The sequence below is a fragment of the Accipiter gentilis genome, chromosome Z (assembly GCF_929443795.1).
Source record: "Accipiter gentilis chromosome Z, bAccGen1.1, whole genome shotgun sequence".
Classification (NCBI taxonomy): Eukaryota; Metazoa; Chordata; class Aves; order Accipitriformes; family Accipitridae; genus Astur; species Astur gentilis.
Window position 1 is genome coordinate 23820153 of NC_064919.1, and position 23947 is coordinate 23844099.

Sequence of the window (23947 nt, forward strand, 5' to 3'; positions counted from 1 at the left end):
AGCATCTATTGCATGCACATTAATTACAAAGTTTTTTTGTTTAAAGGAGGGGATAAAATTCCCTTTAAAGATTATGCAGTAGGAAGGGCATTGAAGAGCTATGCTGTTCTTCTGTTTCTCCTAGGGGGCAGTGTGTAAAGTCTAGGATGGGAGATAAGTTACTGACATAAAGAGTCAAAATAGATTTTAAATCGATGATAGCAATGCAGTTAAAATTCTAGCATTTTAAAAATACCAGTGCTGGTTTTTAGTTGGTAGCAGTTCAGTAGTACAAGAAAAGTTTTAAAATACTACATGAAAAATGAAGGGATAAAGGGAATAATAGATCCTGATTTCATTCATGTACTTTATTTTTAATCTCTTTTTTTTTATAGCAGCTGTCAAGTCAGAAGCCAATCAAAGTGACCCACTAACAGCACACTGCACTTGGGTTTCATATTGCCATTTCTACCTTGATAATGAATTATAAGCTACAGTCTAAAAGGCGATGATGGGTATCAGTCTTTCTGGTATGAATCCTTCCATCTAGCAACTAGCAGCTGAGTTCTGTTTGACTGCAGAGCTGTCCTAATTGCAGCATGTTTTCATTTGCAGCAGGCCAGAGCAGCTGTGTACTGGTAGGCTAGCAACTGTTTTCTGGATGAAGAGTTTCCACATTAGTGCCATTTCAAAGTGAATATCGTAGTTTACTTAAGCACTTAAGACACAGAGTCAAATGGGCTAAGTGAATGGTGATTTTTTCCACACTGTCATCTAGGAAATCTGGTATTTAAGAAGTAGGAATTCTAGTGCTCCTTTTACTGATCATTCACATCGTGTCATTCTTCAAATCGTGATACTTTTGGGGCAGTGTCCTTCAGAACCTTAGTGTAGTCCTTAAAACTAATATTTATTGAGCTTTCCAGAACCTGTTGCAACATAAAATGCAAGTCCTTGACTCCAGGAAATAACAGACAAATGTTCTTTGCTGAGAAGATTTAGATTATAACAAACTATAAGTTACACATTTTTGGTCTACATATACAGATACTCTTTCTGTTTCCTTTTTGTGGGTATGACTACAGTGTACCAGTTTTTAGTGCAGGCTGAAATGACTTTCATTACACATGTAGAATCATTAAAACCTGCTTTTGATTGAAAGGTGGAAAAGTGGAGAATTGCAGGTGGTTCACTCCATGTAAGTTAGATCCAAAGACTTGTCTGGGAGAGAAACTAGCATACTTTAACCACATTGAAGTACTTACACTAATAAAAGCTTCTTGTTTAAATGTTGCATACGTGCAGAAGGTATTTAAAAGTAGAAGCTATTGTGCTGATAAATGACACCAGAAATGGTAGAACACATTGCATAGTGATGGTTTTCAGGACTTTCAGCTTTATAACTATCATTATTTAGTTAGTCTGGTGCAATTTTCCCTAATCTCCTTGAGGATTTTTAGATTAAAGTCTGAAGAGCTGAAAAAAAAACCCAAACCAAACCCAAACAGGGGGAGAGAACAGAACAAGTGCTGTTGAACTATGGCACTCATTAGGCTTTTACTTTCAGAGGCTGGGGAGTAAAGTAATTGAATTTTTGCTGTGCAGAAGCAGATTTGGGCCCTGCAAACCCATACTTAGCTCTAGACAGTGTGTGTTGCATGCTTCTTTATGCTGCATGCTCTGGTGATGCGACAGATTTAAAACAAATTATACTGAATCACTAACAGAAATCTTTGCTAGCTACAATGTTCTTGTACCTGTGTTTTGGGTGAGAGAAAAATGGCTTCAATTAAAAATTTGCCTTTTACATAGTTTTAAATCTTTCACTCTGACAGTATTGCGTTAGATCGGTGCTAGCTTAAAACTGCCAACAGTTTGTTTGTCCTTGTACATGTTGCAAAGTAACTTAAAACAATTCTGCTTGGGAACAGACGGTATTACCAGGCAGGAATCCAGAGAGGAAGAAAAATCTGTTAACTCTGGGCATTTTTCCAGGGAAGCAATCTTCTTTTTTGGGGTTTGGGGTGGGTTTTTTTGTTTTTTTGGGGGTGGGGTGGGGTTTGGTGAGCATGGAAGACAATTCTGTGCTGATACAAACTCTCTATTTTCACCAAATAATAAAAAAAATCTGTTGCTTTGTCATTATAGCAGGATCAAGTTTGCTTGTGGTTTTTTGTTGTTTTTTTCTTCTGTTAATCAGAGCGATAACAAACTGAGGTCGGGAACATACTGAAAGATACATGCAAACTCTAGCAGTGTTGAACTAACAGGTCTTGGTCTTGACTAAAGAATTATAGTTTATAATGAGTGTTTCAGCAAAGCAAGTTAGTTGAGTCTTTATTTTTTTATCTTTTCCAGGCTCAAACTTGAATCGCTGTGGATTCAGAGGCTCTTCATATTTAGGGATGCCATTCAATCCCTCCAAGGTCAGTTAAGTGTGTGTCTCTGTCTGCGTGAAATATTTTCAACTAGGCAATAAATGATCTTGTGTCTTTTTTATAATATTAACTGCATAATTATGGAATATCTGGAAGGCAGGGATTTTTGCACTGTTAATACACTGAAATGTTTGCAGAGCTTTTAAGCAACATGCATAAGAAACATACTAAAATGGTACTGCTTGATTTTCCAGCCCAGTGAAGAAATTGACATATGAATCGTGGCTTGTCTCAGTGCACTCTCCCCCTTCTCTGGTCTGTTACTGAAGTAGGGAAACTTCTCTAACTCAAGAATTACCACCTGGCAGAGAAGGGCAGAACAGCTTCATATTAAGTGGTGCCGCACATGCTGTTCTTCAGTATTCCTCTTCCTGTGATGAAACACGCGTATATGATTGTACCTGGTATCCACTGAAATATAGGCAAGGCTCTGCTCATCCCAGTTTGTCGTGACTGTAAGAGGATGCTTTGAAGCCGATGGAACTGAGGTTCAAGAGTGTTGAAATCTGTATACTAAAAGTACCCTTAATACAAGAGGGAAGGAAGGTTAGAGGCTGCTAAAGATGGTACAGAAGGTCTCATACAGTTGGAAGAGGGCAGTATAGGCCAGTGTGCAGGAAGGGCTGTGAGAGGGGTACAGGATTTCTACCTTGTGTTTGAGAGTGAGTCTTCAAATCTCACTAAAGAGCAGATGAAAAATCTGGAAGAGCATTGATTTATCACAAAGTATTTGATTTTTGTAGTGGACAGATAGCAAGATGTTAGATATAAATGAATGACTGAATCTTGGGATCTGAAATTGAAAGCAAGGATAGACATGGGGTATACTGTTGACTGCAGCTAACTGTAAAACTGAGTGAACTAACGAGTATGAAAGTAGTACAACAGCCTGTTTTGGCCTTATTTTTATTTATCTTAACAGCATAACTTTATGCTTCTGAATAATCTGTGCGACTGTTAATCTACATTGGAGTAATAGCTGTGTATACCTCTCTGCATAGCAAGTTGGCCAATTACTCATAGCAGTAACAAGAGGTTGCACTTTCTAACAAGGGAAAAACAATTGTGAAGAGGGTTTTTTACATCTCTACACTGGGTGATACAGCAGGATGTGACAGGCAAGGTAATTTGTCTCTTGGTTTGCTTTGGCATTTATCCTGTTTTTACACTACAGATGGTGTCTGCAGTGAGCTCCCACTGTAGTAGCAAGATGAATTCGTCATCTGTTTTAAGTGGCAATCCAACCACCCGCTGAGCTTTAAGGGAAAAAAGGAAAACTTCTGCTTAAAACCTAAACCAATTTGGGATCTGTAGTAGTGGTGACTTACTGGGAAGTTTAAAAGACAAAATAACGGACAATAATTTCACTATAGTTATACAAGAAAAAGACTGGTTTTACTCAGAAGGAAGGTGGTTGTATTTGATAATAGTCACCTAAAGAAATTGAGGTTGCCATGATATTATTGTGGCATAACAGCATTTTAAAATGAATAAAGACATAATTTTACCAAACTGAGATAATAAAAATGTATCAGTCGTGTTTCCTTAAAGACTTGGCTCAGTAACATATGGTGTAGTACACTGAATCAGTGCATGCTTTTGGGAACCTTTTTCAAATCCTCCCCAGTATATAAAGCTTGAGGAGTGAGTTCTGGATATAGTTGTGAGATCTTGTAAAGGCCTCTGAAGACAAAAAGTCAATAAGATTGGCAAAGCATCTTTATCCCTTCCCAGCACTTTCTAGTGTTTTAATTTAAGTCTCAACTTCCGATAGTACATGCTTCATACTTAAATATTCTCTTTTCAGGAAGTATGTTGCTGCCCATGGGTGTCTCATATTGTGTTATCCAATCTGCAGAAGGGACAAAGGGCTAGAATCATGTAACCTGTGGAAATTAGCTACATGATCATTATCTCTAGAAGACATCTCTATTTGCAGATGAGTGTGCTTTTTATTCAGGCATTGCAATACTTTTTCACTGCATCTGCATCAGAGGGATCAGATCTGCTTGATTTATTACCATACAAAGGTTTGAAGTATTTCCAGCACTGTTGCCCTAAAATATTCAAAAAGAACTCAGAAAAAAGAGTGTCTTGGAAATCCACAGTGATGACTTTGAATTATGTTTAAGGTCTTGTCACTTTTCTTTATTCATCATTTAAAAATGTTCTATTAAATCTATGCCTTGAAAAATATTTTTTTAAAAAGCCTGTAAGCGTTTTGGATTTGCATTGACAGTTGCTATTTATTACATGCCACAACAGTGATTTCATTCTTGAACTCTTGAGAAAGTGCTGCACTGGAGGTAGCTAAATTTCTGTCACTAGGGTCCCTTCAAAAATAATAGAAGCAAGCAAGGGATACGTTAGAATTTCCAACTTTACTAAATGTTACTAGGATAGCTCATTTGGTTTTGGTTTGGGGTTTGTTTTTTTTTTTAGCTGTTATCCTTTCAGTGTTTGATGGTAGTGTCTATGTAGCTCTTTCAAACTATACCAAAAGTGAAGCAAAACGATATCTACTTGACCAACTCACCACACACAGCCTTAACAAGCCTGAACAATCTTAACTGTAAATGAAGGCTAAAAGTGCCACTTCTATCACTGCATTTAAACATGAATCATTGAAAATTAGATAATTATTTTCTGAAATAGCTCCAGGTTCTGCAGTGTCTCTGATTTGGTGTTACTGGAGGTTAGCTTTTTAATTTAAAGTTGAACAGTCTCCTTAGAGTTTCAGCTGGGCCTAGGTCTTTTCAGTCTCTTCACAGTGTTATGAATCAGTTTTAGGAGGTAGATTGAAAGCCAGCACCTGGAACTTTTGTGTAAGATTGCAGTAAATAACATATGCTTTTGTTACTGAAATCCGGAATAAAACTCCTTAACAGCGATGAGAAGTTAAGAAGCAGGCACTTCTTTATTGCAGCGCTGGGCACACAGGGGATCACTCCACCTAGTGTGTGCACCTGTCTGGTTTAATCATGCAGGTTAAGTACACACCTGTTACACATATTCACTAAATTTCTGGAAATGTCATACATAATCATCAACTGTCTGATAAATCATTAGCATATGTAAATGTCCCTTTACGCAGGCATGGTGAAGTCTCTGGTGGTCTTCAGAAGCCCTCTGATGGTCTTCCATACTCTTCCTCACTTTGTCCGATAGTTGACCTCTTTTATGTGATTCTGCACAGTACGATTTTCGCCATCATGTATTAGATTTACATAAAAGTACATTCAATGTTAATTCTTGAATTTAACGTTTCTAGTGATTGGCCCTCAATCACACCACCTTTTCAATATTCTTATACTAAAACATTCATTGGTTAATCTTACTTAATTCCACTAACTGGAATCTTGATCGAAGTGGGGTTTCTAAGCAACAGAACTAAGGTCCATAATGATCTCTCTTAGTTTCTTAGGACAAAACACTACAAACTAACAAATTGGTCAAAGTTTCTATGGTTAACTAATATTAGACAATACTTATTTTCTTATGACTGTATACAGCACATTTTGTATGGTCCTAAGTTTTGATGACTACATTGCGAGCTTCAAACCCCTATATTCTACAATATTTACCTTTTGATCAAACCCAGCTTATATAAAATTTTAACTTATCAGAATATTTGTAACACTTTCACTTGGGTAAAAAAGATCTGGTTTGTGTTCCTGACACAACATTGTATTTTCTTAAGGCTGAAACAATCCATGTTCGTAACACTGATGCCACGTGAGAGAAGAAAGTTTTTTGAAAGTGGGACTCTGCCTGCGTAGGAATATGTTTAGTATCATTCTTTAGTGCTTGGAGAGATCTTGCCCGTGCTTTTGCAGCAGAGAGAGTTTCTTAGCCCTGCAGTGGTCAGCAGGAATTGTTGGTGACCATGAGCTATGTTTAAATAGCTGTTCTGGATAGTGTGGTAGGGAGCATTATCATGTCACTGAACCAGATTTAGATGCTTGAAAGCTTCCCCTTGCCTTGCATCTTTACTGTTAATTCTTTTAAGGAAGGCTTAGGTTGTGGAGACTATGATGGTAACGCCCATAGAGCAGAACTGGTTTACTCCATCGATGAGATCCAAATTAATCTGTTTCCTGTATGACCCACAAACTCTAAATATCACAAAAGGTAAAGTGTATAGAGAGAACAGGACCTGGCCATATCCCCATTGTTGTCTTCTCAGAGTATGTCTGCTCTGGTGTATTAGTTCAGATCAGTAGAGAGCATTTTATAAGAGCCGTTTAATGTGCTTACTCCAAAAGAGCAAGTCGTGCAAACTGGGCTCCTTTCAAATGAAACTGAACCAGAAGGTGCACTCTGAATGAACTTCTTCATTAGTGGGCTGTTAGTCCATGTAGTCAGACTACAGGTGGCACAAATTGTGAAATGCATATACTGTGGGCACCAGTACTGCAGCACCTACTGTTGTGCCCTGCAGACACACTCCTGTTGCATTCCTCCTTCATGTAGGCATAACCTTAATGGATTAAGTGTATTTCTTCTGGTTACTTAGTCTAAGTGTTTAGAATCCATCCACAGTTTAAGAGCTTGTTCGTAGTTTTTGAGCTATAACTTCTGCCAGTCTTAAAATAACTTCATGCTGTTTATTGCTGTGTCCTTGGACCATGAAGCTCACAGTTTGAGGTGGTGGCTGTGGTGGGGTTTTTGTGCTTAGGCTGACAGTTTGCTTAGTTGCTGTTGTTGCTTTAGCCTGCAGTGTCTATGAGGCAGAAACAATTCTATTTCACTAAAAGTAGGCTTTGTTCATAATACAGAACTTCAAACAGAACTCTTTTTACCAAGCTTGAAGATGCCAATTAAAAATTAGGTGCTTTGACTACGGTGTCTTTGATAAATTTGGAACAAATTTCTACACAATGTCGAATTACTTTGCCCTGCATAGTAGAGACAGTCTAGCAACACTTCCTCCCAGCCATGCAAATTTCATTGTTCATGAAAGCTTTGAGGCTTGCTGTTGTAACCTTTTGCATTTGGAGAAGCCATTCCAGTCCTACTTTGTGATGTCAAATTGTCACAGGGCCAGTTTCTACCAATTTTATGAATTCTTAATTTTATGCTAAAAAGTATTTTCTTGGGTGATTTTTTTTTTTTTTGTCTGAAATGTCCAATAATTATGATTGTTGTCCCCTCAAAGCCATCCTGTTACTTGGGCTCAGGTGTTTTGTTGCATTAGTGTGTGAAGTATATATTGGTGTTAGTACATAAACCATAAAATTTCTAAGTAGTATCACAATGAGCTTGAAATAATTACGGGGAACCTAGAAGATAAGTGAATTCCAGTACACTTATAATTTGAACAATTATGGTTAGCTTACAGAATATATTATTCTTCTGGTGAATAAGTATATCTGTTTTATTTATTTTTTAAAAAACCATATGTGGTGTATGAAGATCTTTTAGGCTCTCAAAAGCTTTCAAAATACTACAGTAGTTATGCATATGAAACATAATTTTGGCCTCTGTGACTATGCCTTGTAGTAATTCCTATATGACTTCACATTTGAGTCTTACCCTTCTGTGTTTAATTTAATTTTATTGAAATATTGGCCATAATTGTTGGGATTTCTGGCCCTAAACCAAATGTTCTGAAGACATTGGCTGCATACCAGTGTGTTGGACCCTCTGTCACTTCCACTGGCTTTTTTGGTAATTGCATGTCAAGATACCTAGCAGTATATCAGCTTACCATATAAAGATTTTAGTTACTTGGCACACGATAATCCTGTGATAAGAGAAAACTATTAGTAGTAAAGGTAGTTGTGTGACCTACAAGCAGCTGTTCTTGAATGCTGAGCCCATCTCCCAGATTCCCCAAGTAATGGTGTTTCAAAATCATGTATCCTAATAGTCTTTTCTGTATTACTTGTGCCTAAATATTTGTTTGATGCTCAGGGACAGAAACAGATGGCAGTACTAATTTAGCTGTGAACTTCATAATTGTATGTGCAGGCAGCAGACACTATTGTGTGCTTTATACGCATCATACAAGTATAGTTTGTGCTCTTTATTAAAACTACCAGACTTGCAAAAACTTAGACAGCTCTGGTTTTGCTGAAACCCTGAATTTGGTAAAGCAGTGTGCTACCACTACATGTTGCAATATTTGCATAGAAAAGGAAGTACAGATAGAATTTGTACTTGTCCAGGTACACTAGTGATTGATACAGTTTGTTTGGGGAAGATGGTATTACTTAGTTGCATGAGCATACAGTGTATGTGCTTATAACACTTCATCTGCAGCCTGTTTTTACTGCAGCAAGTAATAGTGTAACCAAAATACTAAAATACAGAATTCACTAAAAAATAAGGGCCCAGTTATTTAAACACATTTTGTAGGCTACCAGAGTTTTACAGGCAATATGGAATTACCTTGTGTCTAGACAAGTACAATTTAAAAAAAAAAAAAAAAAGTGTGGCAATTTTCACTTACTTTATGTAGACACTGTGTGAAAAATTGTTACTTCAAGGAGAATGTTGTTTGAGAACTATAGGTGCCTTAAAAAATTTCCTGAATATCCAACCACATCTGTAGTAGTTGGAACATTTGGGTAGAGTTTTCATAAATACAGTTTTAAAAAGCAAGTCTGAATATCCATAGAGTAAACCTTCCTTGTTTAGTGAACGTAGTCTTCTCTGGAAATAGTATTTTCAAATGTAAAGTCGTACTCCTTCACTGTATCTATATTGTTCAGTTACTCCTGATGTCAGTATTGATTAGGAGATGAACTACCTGTAAAAGTGTGTAAACAGCAGTGGTGAACAGTTAACATTGATTTGCAGGCTCCAGCATTTTCAGTGTATTTGTGTGAAATGAGCAGAGGCATCTTCTGCACTTCCCCTGCTCTAGGTTATTCCAAGTAGGAAGAAATTAAGTGTTCCTCTCATTCCAGTTTAACGTCATTATATATAGATGTTTGGAAACTTGGTTTTCTTCGTAGTTGCTGACGGGAACTGCTGGGACGTTTTGTAAGCAGTTGGTCCTAATATCAGAGAACCTTTCCAGATATTTTTCATCGACTAGTGTGTGTCTTGTATTTCATTTGACAAAATATGTGAGAAGCTTTAGCTATAGAGCTGGGACATTGAGAATTCTTTTAGGGCAAGAACTGGTTCAAATTTGGCTTTTTAGACTAGAGACTTGCTTTGCTTAAAATTAAATTAATCGGTTACATTAAACTGAATACTTCTATGTCAGGGCAAATTTGTATCACCTTATATGAATAAGGATTTTTGGAGCGGAATTTTACATTTGAAATAAGCTGATGCATCACAAGGGTTAAGCTGCTCATAATAGATTTTTTTAAGGGGAAGGTATTCTGAAATGAAAGAGTTTTGGTTCTGTTAGATTTAAAATCCCTAAAATTTGTATGATGGGCCAAGTTGTTCCTTCTGGGATTAGAGCCTGTCATCCACTCAAGTTAGAAAAATGTGTTTCATGACTGCAGTAGCTTTTTCTAAGCTGTTTGAGGGCACAGCTGTCCTCCATCTGTGGGGTGCCCTGTGGGGAAGTCTGTCTGGGACTGGTGCCCCTGTCCTGCGAGGACAGGCTGAGAGAGCTGGGACTGTTCAGCCTGGAGAAGAGAAGGCTCAGGGATCTCATCCAATGCATGTACATACCTGCAGGGAGGGTGCCAAGAGGACGGAGCCAGGCTCTTGTGTGCTCTGTCAGTGGTGCCCAGTGGCAGGACCAGAGGCAGTGGGCACAGACTGAAACACAGGAGGTTCCCTCTGAACGTCAGAAACACTCTGTCACTGTGACGGTGACCGAGCGCTGGCACAGGTTGCCCAGGGAGGTGGTGGAATCTCCATCCTTGGAGATATTCAGAAGCTGTCTGGAGATGGTTCTGGGTACCCGGCTCTAGGTGACCCCACTTGAGCAGGGTGCTTGGACCAGATGGCCTCCAGAGGTCCCTGCCAGCCTCCACCGTTCTGTGACCGTGTGTGTGTGACTAGGGGATATGCAGGGCAGGAGACAGTGATGGGGGCGGGGGCAGCTCAGGGTAGGAGTGGGAGCTGTTGAGATTTGTGCCCCCTTCTCAACAGAGTCCAGGGCTGGAAATGAGGGAGAAGAGGTACAGCTCTCAGCGCTCACCCCCTTGTTCCCCTTCTCTGTTGCATAGCTAGAGCTTTGTCAGTGCTGCGGCAGCCACTTTCACCTTGTTTTCTGCCTCCCTTTCCCAACTGTGTTTCATTCCCTAGTGTGAGAACAGTCCCTTGCTGTCTAGTGTGTAATAAGTATTTCTCTCCCAGTTTCTTACTTAGAAGCAAAGCTTTTTGGCTTTGGGAATAAGTGTGACTTGCCTGAAAAATACCCCCATAACATAATCTTAAACTTGGTTTTATCCTACTTTTTGCTTGTGTTTTTAGGATGAACTGCAAAATAAAAATGGCAACTGACTGGGCAATAATTCTAGTAAAATGTGATCTGTAAACTTCCTTGTCTCTAGTACTCAGTATTGAAATACCTTTTACCCTGTTCAAAACAGTTGTCTTGCAATCGCTCCAAATTGAACCATCCTAACTCTCTGTGCTGGTTTTGGCTGGGATAGAGTTCATTTTCTTCATAGTATGGGGCTCACTTCCTCTGGGGCGGGGAGGGGGCGTTGAGCAAGTGGCTGTGTGGCACTCCGTTGCCGGCTGGGGTTAAACCACGACAGTCCCCTGAGTCATCTTGTTACATGTTTTTTCTGTTTTCATGAAGCAGTACAGTCCAGGATGTGCCTATGAAATATCAGAAGGAAAAACAATAATTTTAGCACAGCTGTATCAATCCCCGACCATTGTTGCGATTTGTATCATGTGTCTAGTCAGCATTTCATTCATTTTAGCCTCTCAGTTGACATTATTAGCAATGTAAATACTTTGTTTAAGCTCTGATTATTGTTTTAGAATAGAGATTAAAGTAGATGAGAGGCTAATTTGGTATTACTTCAATTGACAGAGAGAGTACTAGTAATCCCTCACACTGCTTTCTAGATCTTGTAGATCATTAGATAGTAAAATCTTTGTTGAAGGGACCTCCGGAGGTTTGACTGTTTAACAGTGCTTACCCAGCTGCGAGGAAGCCAATGCCCAGTGGTGTGTCAGGATAAACTTAGGTACAGTTGAGCACATCCCATCTTTTTGCTTAACTTTGCATAAATAGCACTCTCGGCAAAGCTTTTTTTCCAAAGCTTCCTGCTGACCAACTGTTTACAGGGGTAGCAGAGCTGTGCAGTAGCTTAATTTGATTAGAAAAGCTGAGTGGGATGCCTTCAGTTTAACCATAGCGAGCAAAGGGAAAATAACTTTGTTTACCTCTTAATTGGGGGGGTGTGGGGGGGAGAAGCTTGACTGTAATTTAAGGTCTTATGATGTTTTAATATTTTTATTTTCCCCCCTTTTTTCTAGGGTCCAGGTGTATTTCATCCCTATGATAGTGGGCACATAGCAATGACTTACACAGGTCTGTCATGTCTGGTTATTCTTGGAGATGATTTAAGTCGAGTAAACAAAGATGCCATACTGGCAGGACTGAGAGCTCTCCAGCTGGAGGATGGAAGGTGAAAGATGTTTTATGTTCTACAACTCCCTGGAAGGTTAATAGAAAACCCAGATGTGGAATGAAACATAAGAAACGTGTTTTTTATGGAAGTACCTATGTAATCTGTTATTTATATTAGAAAATACTTCAGTGGGTAATCAGTATCAGTCATAGAACACGTGCCAGTTTACAGGACCAAACAGCTCTTTGTGTATAGTTTTGCTTTTGTATTGGAGAATGATGGTATTTGCTTACAACTGTAGATGCATATTACTGGAAAGATAATGGATTGGTTTATGTCTCGAGGATAGTTTTTCTGCTCTGTCCTTCAGGTAAGTGAGGTTTTCTGTGTTTATATTCTCTGTTTTTTTGCAGGGCCCTTGGAACACTGCTATGGTGATGTTTGCTGTGCTTTGTGGGAGGATGGGGTTTATTTAGTTTTGAGAGTGTCAAGATATCAATACACGGGATGAGTTAGCTTATATATTACGGAGTATAACATTACTAAACTTCATTGTAAAATCTGCCCTTTTCACCTGTATTTTTTTAATAGATGGTATATACCCCTTGATCCACTTCGTTGCTGGGGTTTGGGTTTTTTTAATGCAGGCTGAAGCTGGTCGCTAGTGAAAACTTCTGCTAGTGCACATGATCTGTCTATGTTGTTAAGTTTTATGAATGTAATTTTTGAAAGAGTACTTTAAGAAATGCAGAATTACAGAAATGTAGTTCCTGAAGGAATTATCTTTTACTTCACAATGAAAATTGCTGTCACCCTTTATGAGTTAAGACAGCTTTTGTTTTGGTCAAATGGCTGTGTATTGCCTAGACATCTTTTATAATTAAAACTTTTTTTTTTGTAACACAACTGTAAAAATGCAATGTTACCTGTGTGTTTATAAAAAAAAAAAACCCAAACACGAAACTCCAGAATGTTCAGAATGTAACTGGTGAGTATGAACTATATGATGTGCAGTTTTCTGTTATTTATAACAGCAAGCTGACCTTAATGGGCCAAGTTCTAATGTATGGATGCAGATACATATACATGTATTTGTTGATCTGCTATAGTTTGCAGTTCCTTCAGGCGTGTGGAGGTGCCTGTTCCGTTGCTCCAAGCATTCATATTATTTGTCAGACCATTTTTGTTTTTAGAGTATATCTGAAAGGAGGGAGTTGCTCCCAACCCACAAGCATCTTGAAGTGGTTACTTGTCATCTTGCCAAATTACAGGAATAAGCTACATGCAGTTAACCTCTTTTGCGTGTTTGTGTTCTGTGTGGTTTTAATGTGCAGACTGATAACTCTTACACATGATCCTGTGTTTTATGTTCCCTGTGGAGGAGTGCCATCTAGCCCCTATAGGAAAAGGAGAGTGCTTTGCACTGGTATAGAATTGTTACTTTGAGAGGAGTCAATTTCTACTCTGGCAGACATTCTCATACCTATGAAAACCACTTTTACTGCTCCGAAGGGGAAGGATGTGTGATGGCCAGAACTTGAGCCCACATCTTGTCTGGATGGAAACAGCAAGCGAGCTCAGTGAGGGACAGAGACATTTTTCTTGTGTTACCCTAGTATAAGTATGCAAGCCTTAGTTAACAAAAGACAGGTGTGAAGAAACAAAAACTAAAACCTGAAACCAACCAACCAGATTTAATTAAATTATATTGTCTTTTTTACATTATGAATGAGTGTGTGTATTTTAATTTCTACCTTACTTTAGCTGAATGTGATTTGAAGTATCTGGATAACATACAGTGTGGTTGTCACCTGAGGATAGGGCGAGATTATAAACCACAGCACTGGCACACGTTAAGAAGTGTCCTGGTTTCCCAGAATGTCCTGTGCCTTATCCGGAGAGCAACGGCGTTCATGCCCGTGTGTGCAGCAGAGAGCAGGGCCTGGCACAATTGTGGTTGGGAGAGCTGGAAGTATGTCCCAGTAAACGTTGGAGGCTTTTCTGCGCAAGAAGAGAACGCGGTTCGCACTTGAATTGCAGGGTCAAAGAGGGAGTGTCCTAGTGGTGATAGCTGTGCCTAAAAGACTGTCTTTAAAGTCAGAAGTACCTTTGGGTTTTGTTCTTTGTTTGAGAAGAGATTTGTCAGGAGGACTCATCAAAATATTCTGTTTTGCTGGCTTCTTGCAAATGGTTAAGTCATCAAAATATACTAACTAGCTCTTTGAACCAAATGGAGGCTTGTCAGGCAGCAAATCCTAGAACAAACAGTTAAAGGTTTATTTATTGTTACAGGGAATTAAACTTGCTACCTGTTTCTGTTCATGATAGAATCATTTAGGTTGCAAAGGGCCTTTAAGATCATTGAGCCCAACCGTTAGCCTAACACTGCCAAGTCCACCGCTAAACCATGTCCCTAAGCGCCACATCTACACAACTTTTAAACACCTCCAGGGACGGTGACTGCACCGCTGCCCTGGGCAGCCCATTCCAATGTTTGACAACAACAAATTTTTTTCCTAATATCCAACCTAAATCTCCCTTGGCTCAGCTTGAGGCCATTTCCTCTTGTCCTATCTCCAGCCACCTGACAGAAGAGACCAGCACCCACCTCACTACAACCCCCTTTCAGGTAGTTGTAGAGAGCGATAAGGTCTCCCCTCAGCCTCCTCTTTTCTCCAGGCTAAACAATCCAAGTTCCCTCAGCCGCTCCTCATAAGACTTGTGCTCCAGGCCCCTCACCAACTTGGTTGCCCTTCTCTGGACACGTTCCAGCACCTCAATGTCTTTCCTGTAGTGAGGGGCCCAAAACCGAGCACAGCACTCGAGGTGCGGCCTCACCAGTGCCAAGTACGGGGGGGGGGGGGCGGTGATCACTGCCCTGCTCCTGCTGGCCACGCTATTTCTGATACAAGCATCCAAATTACAGCATCCATCTTCATTTTAAGGGCCTCTGAGAGAGCACAGGATTGTACTAGATAACCCGGACACAACTACTTTAAAATGTTCATAGAGTTTGGAGAGATTGTAGCCATAATAAATCAAAAACTGGATTGAAGGTCATTTTCACCATTTGTATTAGAAATGGTAGTAATAATAACTAAATTTATATATACATGGGAAACTGATCCTGAAGGTGCCGTCAGGAAAGAAAGCCTTGTGAGCTGTTAAGATTTCTAGGAAGGCAAAGAATTCTGTCCAAAACAGTAAATGTTAAAATGGTAACTCATACATCGGTATATACTGTGATAGGTGAAAGACTGTAAGCGTTAGCATCTTTGAATAAGTAAAGACCAGTGCCATTGCATTGCTGTGCATTGCTGAAAATAGTCACCCAGGCCTCTAAATGTTAATAGTTCTATTCATTTTGCTTGGCTTAATTAGAATCACATCTTCTGAAAAGAAAACCTAGCATAGCTTTGGGTTATATTTATGTGAATACTGTAAATAAAAGTAACGAATTTTTAAAGGAAAAATTACACAATTTCTTAACCTGCTTTTCATATTTTCTGATACAACCGGCTATATAGTGTATAATGACAAAAACGTTTCTTTCAGCTTTTGTGCAGTGCTCGAAGGAAGTGAGAATGATATGAGGTTTGTGTACTGTGCTTCCTGCATCTGCTACATGCTCGATAACTGGTCAGGCATGGATATGAAAAAAGCGATAGACTATATTAGAAGAAGTAGGGTGAGTATTCACAAAGTGTTATTTCTTACTACATTTTAAAGTTACTAGCTTTATTTCTTAACTATGACTAAAAATCTCTCTGTCCAAAACTACTTTCTTTCTTTTTTTTTTTTTTTTTTTTTTTTTGCATTTGTATTTTCATTGTAATGTGTGTGCACTAGCAAGATAATTTTATTCGGTGTGTTTGTTCACTGCAAATTAAATCTGATTTTCTTTAAAACTCAATTTAAAATCGAAAGCAAGTTTTTGAAAACTGGGGCCTGATGTTCCTATAACTTAGAAAAAGTTCATAAATAAAGCACTGCGTCCATAAAATTCTCACATTTCAATGAGCTGTAGTCCTGCTTTTTAAATGATATACAAAATCAAAGGAAAAACTAATTACTAACATCAGTTTGAGCTTAATAACTGTTTCCAGTCATGTACTTCGTTATTTATTAGATATTTGGAATGAAGGAAAATATTAGTATATACACTTTTTTTTTTCTGTGTCCGTGCAAGCTGTCTTCATATTTGGTTGGAGCAAAAGAGTTTTCAGCTTTTGTTCATGATGTTTCATTAGTTCAATTGGGTTTCATTTTCCAAGATTAAAATAGTGTTTTTCAAAGAAGCTGAGTAAGCTTGAAAACTACAGTTCCCTGAATGTGAGTAAACATACATAGTAAACTCTTTCAGTCCACAAAAAAGAGCCAAATTTATGATTACATACAGCTTCTGTTGTAAACCACTATGTTTTAGTAGTTGCTGCCAACAGTGAGATTGTAAAATTTGAGGGAGAAACTCTTAAGTCTAAAAAAGACTTAATCTCCTGCTTCAGACCAAATTGGTTTTTATTTTTTACGGCAGTAGTTAGATTTGTAAGCATTTCTTACTGTACATCACAAGAAGCTTTTTCTGGCACACTACCATAGTCTTGGACCAACCGAGGTGATCAAGGGCAGAGCTCAGTCATACACGCATACGGACCAGCAGGCTGTTCATGCTCTCCTATCACCTTCTATCCCTTTCCTTTTCCCTCTGCTGAATCTTCTCGGCGGGTTTCAGCTGGGGACAATGATTTATCTGTTCTCCTTGTACAGCCTGAGGGAGCAGCCAACGCAGGGTGCTTGCTTTTGACTGATTAGGTCAGGAGGGTTCTTCATCCTCTGACGCTTGCTGGACCTTTGTGTTTGCTGAGATTAGCCTGTAATCAGATAGCTTAGCAGAGATGCAATAGGAAAATCAAATATTAAGACAGAATAGAGAACAAAACCAGAGAGCAAAATCCTTATTGTGTTGTTCTATACATCACATCAAGTGTTAGTTAGCATTTTGTACACTTAGTGCAGTTTTGGTCCCAAGTGTATGATGGAAGTGAAAGGGTACAAAGAAAGTTGAGTTGAATTGTCAGAGGTATGAACCAGCTTCTGTAAAAGGGCCATTTGATATACTAGGAGTCTTCGTTCTGGAAATGAGATGATTAAGTGGAGCGTGACAGAGGTATGAAAAGTAGTAAGTAGCACTGAAAAGATGAAGTGAGCAGGGAGCAATTATTTATTTCTAGGACAAGAACTAGAGAGCATCATATGAGGCCATTGGTAGAGCAGGCAAGTGGAGATTTTTTGGAAGTTTGGAGCTTTGAAATGGCACTGGAGATTGACTGTCTACAGTGATCTTGATCCAAATTTATAATTTGCTTCTAGAGTCTTAGTATTAATCCTTGTACCAGCAAATTCCAATTGTTATGTTCCTACTGGGAAAACTGATGCCATTTCTTAAAAAAAAAAAAAAAAAAAAAAAAATTGAAGCCTGAACAGAACAAGGGCTTGTAGTAATACTTTGGTTGACCAGTGAAGTAAAGCTGGAGTCTGGGCATGGTCAAAGTCCAGCTTATCACGAAGACTGTGTCTTTTCCCGGCTAGCTCGGAGAGTAATTTAAAGAGATCCTGTAAGCAGTGTTCTGTAGGCAGCAGTTGTCTTAGCGTGTGCTAACATGTAACAAGAGATGCTATATTTTTGTCCACTTGCTATAATTTTGTGAATTGTTAGCTTGACTATACATTGTGTTCAGTAGGACTTCTTTTTTTAAAAGCATTGGTATATTGTTAATTCAGTGCAGAGTTGGTATGCACATGTACACTAGTTTTGTCTGGGTTTTCCGAGTGTGCGTTGCTTGGTCAGACCAGTATTGCAATGCACTAACTGGGTTGCAGAGTGTCTGGCACTTCTAGGCAAATACACAAAAACTTTACACCCTGCTTGGTCACATTGTAGAGCTGAAGATGTTTCTGAAGAAGCCTCAAACGTTTGGGGAGCAGACCTTCGTGAAAATCATTTCACAGTGGTGGCTGTTCCTTCCTCTCATTCATCTCTTTCCACAACCCTCCTTGAGATGTATTCCAGTTCAATTACCTATCACATGAACCAAGTATTTCTTAAAGCATGTTTCTTAAATAAATACGACGAATGTGAGATGTGGTATCCAAGAATGTTAGCTTGATATCTCCTGTTAAGATTTTGTAGGTGGGGCTAAAAATAACCTATATATGTATATAAAGTAAATTCTATTTGAGATGATTTCATCTCGTAGTCCTTGTGTAACCAACTATACAGTGAATATTGTTACTGACTTTTTTGCAAATGCTTATGCCTGTTTTAGTACAATGTTACTTCATTCTGGTACTTCCATTAATTATAAAACAAAAGAGGTTGCATTGCTCAGTAGTACACTGCTGTGACAAAGGTGTGGTTTTGTCGTACCATCATATGTCACTTGCACATAGATGAAACAAGTGATAGTTAACAAACTTTTTTCAGTTACTCAAATTGGCATACATGTGAAGTGCAATTAATCTGGATGGAGAGTAACGTGACTGGTAAAACACTGTAATCTTTGTAATAAGTTTCTGGATTATTTTAGCTTATTCTTTGGAATTTGTCTCTTTAGTCATGCAATATAAGAATTGTGACATAGTTCAGTACAGCTGAAGGAGGGAGGAGGTTTGTGTAGTTAGGCACGTCAAGAACAGCAGAAGATTGGAATATGAAACAATGGTGTTGCTTTATTCGGAAAAGTAACTATATTAAAAAGAATTGACTCTTCATACAGAATGGATAGCCCTTTTGTTATCATCTGACTGGAAAGTGTTTATACAGTACTGGTCACAAATAATTGTGCATCAGTTTTATTGTCGGTAAAATAGTCAGGTTCTAATCACAGTTTTTATCAGCATAGGTTGATTTTTGGCTTTCACATTCAAAAGACAGATATATCACTAATCAAAACAACAGACACTAAGACGCAGAAATTTTTAGTGACTTCCACAGACTCTAAAATACTGGGGTTTGCAACATTGCTTGGTTTACTGCCAGTTTGTTTTTTAAGTAGAGTTATCGAAAGAAGCTTTAAGTGTAGCATCTGCTACTTCTAGTAGAGGAGAGTCCTCCTGAAATGCAGGTATGTGAGTCTGTTGCTGTAATTAAGCTGGTTGTAAAACTTTTAGACTGTGAAGCAAAGATTGTACCCCACTGGATTTACACATTTTCTGAGGATAGTATTTATGCAGTTTTCATGTTGCAGTAACCTAGAGCCTCTTTTGCATATATATAATTTCCTGGGTCTTTTCAAAAGGACAAAGAAACAAAAGTATTTCCTTAGTTCTTTAATGCATACAAGTCCCCAAAGAGCAGCTGCTGTCTGTAAATAAACAGGCACCAGTAAGCCAAAGGTCAACTATTGTCTATTAAAAGTTCAAGCTAATGGTACAGCTCAGCATATTACACTGTCTGGGATGCACACTTAACAGCTTTTTTCCAGAGCTAATTACTTCGTCGTACATAAAGCAAACCATCTCCTCTTACAATTAACTGTTTGCAGAGTTAATTAGCTTTGCCAGCATAGCTGTGCTAATCATCTTGCCTTTGCTTAGCAATTAATGGTGTGTGGTAGCACCTTTGCATTGCGTTCTCAAAAGGCAGTGCGAAGAGTTTACGCTGTATGTTGTAACTTTGAGATGTTCATAGGTGTTACTTAAAATTGACCGGTTCAAACTTCAGAAGGTCAAGCTGCAGCTTGAAGTGTATGTATCGGATGATAGTCTTTTTCATTGCCTCAGCCTGCAGCAACAACTCAAAAACTGAGCAATATAGTTTTGATATAGCTTCTTGTTGTGGTTTAATGCCAGCCAGCAGCTAAGCACCTCACAGCCGCTCCCTCACTCCCCGCGGCTGGGATGGGGGAAAGAATCGGAAGGGTAAAAGTGAGGAAACTCGTGGGCTGACATAAAGACAGTTTAACAGGTAAAGCAAAAGCCACACACACAAGCAAAGCACGACAAGGAATTCATTCACCACCTCCCACCGGCAGGCAGGTGTTCAGCCAACTCCAGGAAAGCAGGGCTCCATCACGTGTGACGGTTACTTGGGAAGACAAACGCCATCACTCCGAACGTCCCCCGCTTCCTCCTTCTTCTCCCAGCTCTATTTGCTGAGCATGACACCGTATGGTGTGGAATATCCCTGTGGTCAGCTGGGGTCAGCTGTCCTGGCCGTGTGCCCCCCCCAACTCCTTGTGCCCCCCAGCCTGCTGGCTGGTGGGGTGGGGTGAGAAGCAGAAAAGGCCTGGACTCTGTGTGAGCACTGCTCAGCAGTCACGACAACAGCCCTGTGCTATCAACGCTGTTCTCGGCACAAACCCAGAACAGAGCCCCATACCAGCTACTATGAAGAGAATTAACTCTATCCCAGCCCAAGCCAGCACACTTCTGTGTCTGCTTCTATTTCTGTTTTTCTTCTCAATGTCGGCTTTAAAAACAGATGTACAAAATAATCCTTAGGTTGTTCCTAAAGATATGCTAGGTCCTGTAGCCATTCTTTGGTTAGGACTATAGGAGTCATTAGTGGTCTGTCAAGGTGTCCTTTATCTAGGAGCCACTGTTAAATGTTTTGGAGAAAGCATGAGAAGTTCACAGTCAGCACCCCAGGAGGGGGAGTTAAAGTTGCTTTCTGTCTGATCAGATGTTGAACCAATCATTAATTGAGCAGTTAATGTAGAAGACGTAGGACCTGTGCAATTTCACTTCAAAAGTTAAACTTCATTTTTGTTCCTACTAAAGAGTACGGTATTTGTCCAGTGATAATGTATTAAGTATCCTATGAACTCTTGTAAAATAAACATTTTCCATTTTACGTATAACTTACTGTGATCTCTTGTTTCTGATGCAAAATTATTTAATGAATTTTTAGGGAAGAAAGATTGTTATTCCTACATATACAGCATCACCTGGTCCTGGATTGCTCTTAACAGACCTGTGCTATAATGTGCTCGGTGCTTTGTTCATCAGACTCGAGTTTCTCCTTTTTCTTTCACTTAACAAAGTGATTTTTCAGCATTTCTAAGGGGTTTTTTTAACAGTAATATTTTACAGAGCAGGTTTAGTCCAACAGTATGCTTTATTATGTTTTTGCTTCTGGTTTCTGTCAGCCCCCACCTCATCTTCATGTTTTTTTAAAGCCTGATGTTCTTGCTCCTTACTAAAGCATTTCTTGTACTTGAGTATTACACGCACAGTAGTACCTTGCGTTTTGCCTTTTTGTACGTTAACCAGCTTTTGGGTTAGAGACAGATTATTTTATCCATTTAATTTTGTTTGGAATTACATATCCGTTTTCTCTTTTTAGAAAGACAAAAAAAGTGGGTTGGTTTTCTTTTTTTCTTCTTTGATGATTATCTGCATCACATGTTTTGCTTTTCTGGCAAAGACATGTTTACCGATTTTCAGACTTCTTAACATAGGTAACAACTAAAATGAACTCCATTAAAGTCATAAAAGCTGCCTGCATTGAAACAAGGCTGATTTGTTAACTGTTTTGTGCCAAGACCTGTGTTTGAGGTGTAGGTTCAGAATTTAATCAGGTTAAATGGCGGTTATGGGATGATGATAATTTTGCTAGCTAACTGAGAAATTGCAATGTCTGTGAAAGTGATGTGGTTCTAAAATAACTGGTTTATGGGCTTTTTTCCTCAGTCTTATGATAATGGCCTGGCACAGGGAGCTGGACTGGAATCTCATGGTAAGTGTTAAAATGTTCTCCGCCTGTTGTAAAGACTGGGGTTGCAAATGCTGTAAGAGATGCAGGGTATGTCATGCCTTTCCATCTTTTCCAATTTTAAGGCAGTAGGATGATGAGGAGCAAATCCAAAACATGCCTCAGAATATCATCTGTCATCTTCCCTTAGTTCCAGCTTAATATCAGACCAGATGGGCTGTTAATATAACAACTCCATTAATCTTCCCTCATGAATGTTTTGTTGAAAGGTGTTGCCTGTAGTTCTCATCTCTTGCTGACAGAGCAAACTTTTCCACGTGTACCATTGCTAGTCTGGATTTATCTGCAAGAGATTTTGTGCAGCGCACCTGGTAATCTCCAGTTTCAGCAGGTATTAGTAAAACCTAGAAACATTTCCTCTGATAGACTACAGCATCCACGAGGGGCTCAAATCTTGAAGTAGCAGTTAATTTTTGTGAACTGTAGTTGTGAAGATAGGAATTCCCGAGACTAATATTTTTAAGCAAAACGTTTCTGTGCCATGAAGTCTGGTCTGCTTGTGACAGAGAAACTGTTGACTTCTATGTGACTGATACTAAATCTATCAAATGTTTGCTAGCTTTATCCTTAGTATTGAGCTTTGATAGGATTCCATCTGTTTTCTTCCTGCAGGATGGATAAAGTTGAAAACCTTAAATTATACCCTTACGTATTTAAAAAAATGAGTTAACTAAGATACTGTAGAATGCTAGTGGTAGCAGATAGCATTACTTCAGTATCCTTCTCCTGCTGCACTTCAGCATCAGAATTAAAATAACCTTAGAGTTCCTGAGGTCTTCTAGCACCGGGGTAGTGTAAGGAACTTTGGGCCCCAAGTCTTGCATCGACAGCTTGCTCACGGTCTTTCCCAGACTGTAATTTTATCATATCAGGTAATAAACTCAGAATGAGTTTTGATGGTTTTTAACAGGTGTTGGCCATAGTACACAAAGAACATGAGTTTCTCTTCTAAGTTAAAATTTTATAGTGCAGTTTCCTTGACAACAAAAAATTGCTTAGAATTTTATAATAATCTGTATCTACCCTTAATTTTTTTTTTTTTTTTTCTCTCTGCTCATCAGACACTTCTGTGTCTTTATATCCTCTGGGGGATTGAGTCTGAGACTGCCTTTGGCATCTTTGCTTCAGTCTGATGGCTGGTATCCCAATAGCTTTCTTTTTTAAGTTACATATGAAGAAATGTTTTCTATTGCGTTGCAATTTACTTATTTCTGGACTGCTGTGTAATGTGAATTGCGCAGCATTGAGAGGCAATCCAGCTTCAAGAAAACAAATTCAGGTTTATTTGTGCAAGAGTTGGGTTGAAGTTTTTTTCCCCTTTGACATACATGAACTGAAGTGTTTTTTGGATTTTAGGCTTAAAATTAACACTTTTGTACTTCTAAAAATCCATTGATTTAGTTGTTACTACCCTAGTTAAAGTTCTGAGTGAGGTCGTACAGGCTTCTGTGAAAATCTAGGTATCAAAACATTGCAAAAACTCTCTCTTCACAGGTGGCTCTACATTTTGTGGTATTGCATCGCTATGTTTGATGGGTAAACTGGAGGAAGTTTTTTCGGAAAAAGAACTGAACAGAATAAGAAGATGGTGTATAATGAGGCAACAGAACGGCTACCATGGACGACCCAACAAACCTGTAGACACTTGCTATTCCTTTTGGGTGGGAGCAACATTGAAGGTAGTGTATGGAACAGCTACAGGATAGTTACTGACTTGTTTTGATTTCTTTAAGCATTATATCTTTTTGCTTGAAAGAGTTACATATTTGGCACAAGTGCATGAATATGCACAGATCACTATAAAGGCCTTTCATCTTGCAAAAATGCAGAATGTGGAGGTTTACCAGATTAGTGCTATCTCTGCTGTGACTGCTTATCTCATAAATAGGCACTATCTTTTATTATTAAAAATATACTAAGATTTAGTATGTTACTGTAATGGTGTAATTTATTTCTTTTCAGCTCTTGAATATATTTGAATATACAAATTTTGAGAAAAACCGAAATTACATCCTGTCAACTCAAGATCGTCTTGTTGGTGGATTTGCCAAGTGGCCAGATAGCCATCCAGGTAAATTTACTTTTCAAAATCATGGTGAGTGTGTTCTAAGCTAGAAATACCTTCCAGCAGTCAGACATCCAAGAGGTGTAAAGGAAGTTTTCTCCTCAGTCACCTTCAAAAAACGGAAAAAAACCCCAACTTAAAATATAATGAGATTTTCATTATTTAAGTGGAAAGAGAGGGG

The 23947-nt window shown here is 38.8% G+C and overlaps 1 protein-coding gene across 1 annotated transcript in view; it reads left to right on the forward strand.

Moving 5' to 3' along the window:
• The window catches only part of PGGT1B (protein geranylgeranyltransferase type I subunit beta), a 44387-nt gene that overhangs the window by 13869 nt on the left and 6571 nt on the right, over positions 1-23947 (forward strand). Inside the window, 6 exon segments of the mRNA XM_049794868.1 lie at positions 2338-2405; positions 11832-11983; positions 15482-15614; positions 21620-21665; positions 23196-23380; positions 23664-23772. Coding sequence (XP_049650825.1) covers positions 2338-2405; positions 11832-11983; positions 15482-15614; positions 21620-21665; positions 23196-23380; positions 23664-23772 — 693 coding nt within the window.